Source organism: Triticum dicoccoides, chromosome 5A, assembly GCF_002162155.2.
Source record: "Triticum dicoccoides isolate Atlit2015 ecotype Zavitan chromosome 5A, WEW_v2.0, whole genome shotgun sequence".
Taxonomy (NCBI): Eukaryota; Viridiplantae; Streptophyta; class Magnoliopsida; order Poales; family Poaceae; genus Triticum; species Triticum dicoccoides.
In genome coordinates this window covers 405,895,644-405,898,381 of record NC_041388.1, presented here as the reverse complement: position 1 = coordinate 405,898,381, position 2,738 = coordinate 405,895,644, and the positions used below count along the sequence as shown (strand labels likewise).

The following is a 2,738-nucleotide window of genomic DNA, read 5'->3' as shown; positions in this document are numbered from 1 at the left end:
AGTTTCTACAATACCAAATCAATACTTTCGGATGTATCAACGAATATATTTTCACACCGTATTTATTTGTTGATGTAATTGTTTATATTATATTCTATAAATTTGGTGAATTTTTCTAAAGCTAATATGTGAGTAAATAAAAACAAAGGAGTAAAAAATATGAACCATTGCACCGGCGGACAGTTGGTCACCTCGGTCTCATCGTTTGGACTGTTGCCTAGAGATGTCACCTCGGCATCGACGGCGTCGTCAGGAAATAATTTCGATGTCGACTTCATTGCCGTACGCTCACAATGTCCGGCACTATGGAACGAAAATGATCTCTGGAATATAGCATTGTTGAGCTCAGTCAAATATCGATATGATGCATGTATCTTGGAATGCCCGAAATACATAAACTGTTTCGTGGTAGCTTTGCCGCTCCCCCTGACAAGTCCATATACCAGTATAAAAACACCAAAACGATCTACGTATCCTCAGCAAGTCACCACCCGTCGCAGATTACGATGAGGAACCATACCATGTACTACGTGGCAGTGGTACTGGCGATCGTACTGGGCGCATCATCGCTGGCGAACGCGGCGGTGACCCTGCAGCAGAAGGACGTGCTGAGGGCCTTCATCGAATCGAGGGCCCAGAAGCGCGCCAGCGGGCCGGCGGAGCCGGACACGTGGGCCGACCCGGCCAGCAGCTTCCGCCACCTGCCCACCAAGTGCGACAGCCCGCCGGCGGGCACCAGGGAGGCCGACAGGATCGCGGCGCTGCCCGGCCAGCCCCCGCGCGTCAACTTCGACCAGTACTCCGGCTACGTCACGGTGAGCGAGGAGTACGGCCGCGCGCTCTTCTACTACTTCGTGGAGGCCCCCTACGAGGCCTCCTCCAAGCCGCTCGTGCTCTGGCTCAACGGCGGGCCCGGGTGCTCGTCGCTCGGCGCCGGCGCCATGGCGGAGCTCGGCCCGTTCCGTGTGAACCCCGACGGGAAGACCCTGAGCCGAAACAGGCATGCCTGGAACAATGGTGCGTGACCGGCGGACCCTCCCTTACAACCTCATGCACGCTGTGATCTCAGCTGATGGCTTGTGGTGTCGTGCAGTGGCGAATGTGATCTTCCTGGAGTCGCCGGCGGGCGTCGGGTTCTCCTACTCGAACGCTTCGGTGGAGAGCGGCGACGCGGGGACCGCGGTGGACGCCTACCTCTTCCTGCTCAACTGGCTGGAGAGGTTCCCCGAGTACAAGGGCCGCGACTTCTACATCGCCGGCGAGAGCTACAGCGGGCACTACGTCCCCCAGCTCGCCACCGTCATCGTCGCCCTCGCCGAATTCGGTCTCACAGACGTGAACCTCAAGGGCATCTTCGTAAGTTGCCTGAGCATGTCCGCCGGCGTTGCGAGCTTTGATCTGACATAAAGGGTTTATTTCTGCAGGTTGGCAACCCGTACCTCGATGACTACATGAACACAAAGGGATCGTACGAGTTCTTGTGGAACCACGGGGTGATCTCGGACGAGGTGTGGGGCAACATCAGCGAGCACTGCAGCTTCGGGCGGTTCGAGGGCACAGCGTGCGGCGAGGCCAAGAAGTCGTTCAAAATCGGCGACATCGACCGATACAACATCTACGCCCCGGTCTGCATCGAGTCGCCGGACGGGAGCCTCCACTCCAGCAGCTACGTACGTACTACTACAAGAAACAAATATACTACATTCTTTCTCTTCTAGAAATCTCACCATCACTAAGAAATTTGATCGATTGTAGTGCTGATTAGTTGGCTTCTGTGATTGAGACAGTTACCAGGCTATGATCCGTGCATCGGGGCCTACATCGCCGCCTACTTCAATAATCCTAAGGTGCAGAAGGCTATGCATGTTCGAACCAACACCAAGTGGTCAGAGTGCGCGTAAGTAACGCACCTGCTTATTTACCCTAGCATATATATTTCCAGCCGGATATTCACCCCCACCTTGTTCTGTCCACAGTAACTTGCACTGGACCGATGCCCCGGTTTCCATGGTGCCAACCCTTGCCTGGCTTGTCGACAACGGGTTAAGAGTCTGGCTGTACAGGTAAACATTTGCAGTACCTTCGAGACACCAAAGTAAGATTTTTTTTTCCTGCCACTTATATCATAAAATCATCGCTAATTCGACGACAGCGGTGATATGGACGATGTGTGCCCGATTACCGCCACGAGGTACTCTGTCAAGGATCTCAATATGGCAATCACAAAACCGTGGCGTCCATGGTACACCCCTGACAGCGAGGTAACAATATATGCAATAACCCTAAATCTAGGTCTTGTGATTGGATTGTGTGCTAACTGAATTATGGCCAAATATAGGTTGGAGGCTACGCTCAGCAATACGAGGGAGGGTTCACGTTTGCGTCGGTGCGAGGAGCTGGCCATATGGTCCCTAGCTTCCAGCCCAAGAGATCACTTGTTCTTTTCTACTCCTTCATGAAAGGTGTTCTGCCACCGGCGGTCTCAGTACGGCGCCCATGAGCATACACCGCCAGTCCTGGCGGTTCTATAAGTTTTCAACCGGCCGGGGAAACCGATTAGTCCAGCCGGATATTATTTTTACTAAGTGCGACATATAACGTCCCTGATGACATCTTGGAGTTCTTTGTAAGATGATTTATCCATCCACCTTGTGTATGTTGTCCAAAGGCCGTTAGGGACACGCCGTTCTTCAACTCAATAATGTAATGCATTATGTCTTTTTGTGGGTGCATTATAC

At 52.8% G+C, this 2,738-nt stretch overlaps 1 protein-coding gene across 1 annotated transcript; it reads left to right on the top strand.

The window, feature by feature from the left end:
- The first annotated feature begins 506 nt into the window (after nucleotides 1-506).
- Nucleotides 507-2,500, top strand: LOC119299618 (serine carboxypeptidase 1-like). Its single transcript, XM_037576799.1, has 6 exons — nucleotides 507-1,017; nucleotides 1,094-1,356; nucleotides 1,425-1,670; nucleotides 1,788-1,897; nucleotides 2,153-2,261; nucleotides 2,339-2,500. The coding sequence occupies exons 1-6, from the start codon at nucleotides 507-509 to the stop codon at nucleotides 2,498-2,500; spliced, it is 1,401 nt and encodes a 466-aa protein (XP_037432696.1).
- The last annotated feature ends 238 nt before the right edge of the window (nucleotides 2,501-2,738 follow it).

Coding starts and splice junctions, on each gene's coding strand:
- LOC119299618 (XM_037576799.1), top strand. CDS start 507: ATGAGGAACCATACCATGTACTACGTGGCAGTGGTACTGGCGATCGTA. Junction 1,018..1,093: donor CAGGCATGCCTGGAACAATG/GTGCGTGACCGG, acceptor GGTGTCGTGCAG/TGGCGAATGTGATCTTCCTG. Junction 2,262..2,338: donor GGTACACCCCTGACAGCGAG/GTAACAATATAT, acceptor GGCCAAATATAG/GTTGGAGGCTACGCTCAGCA.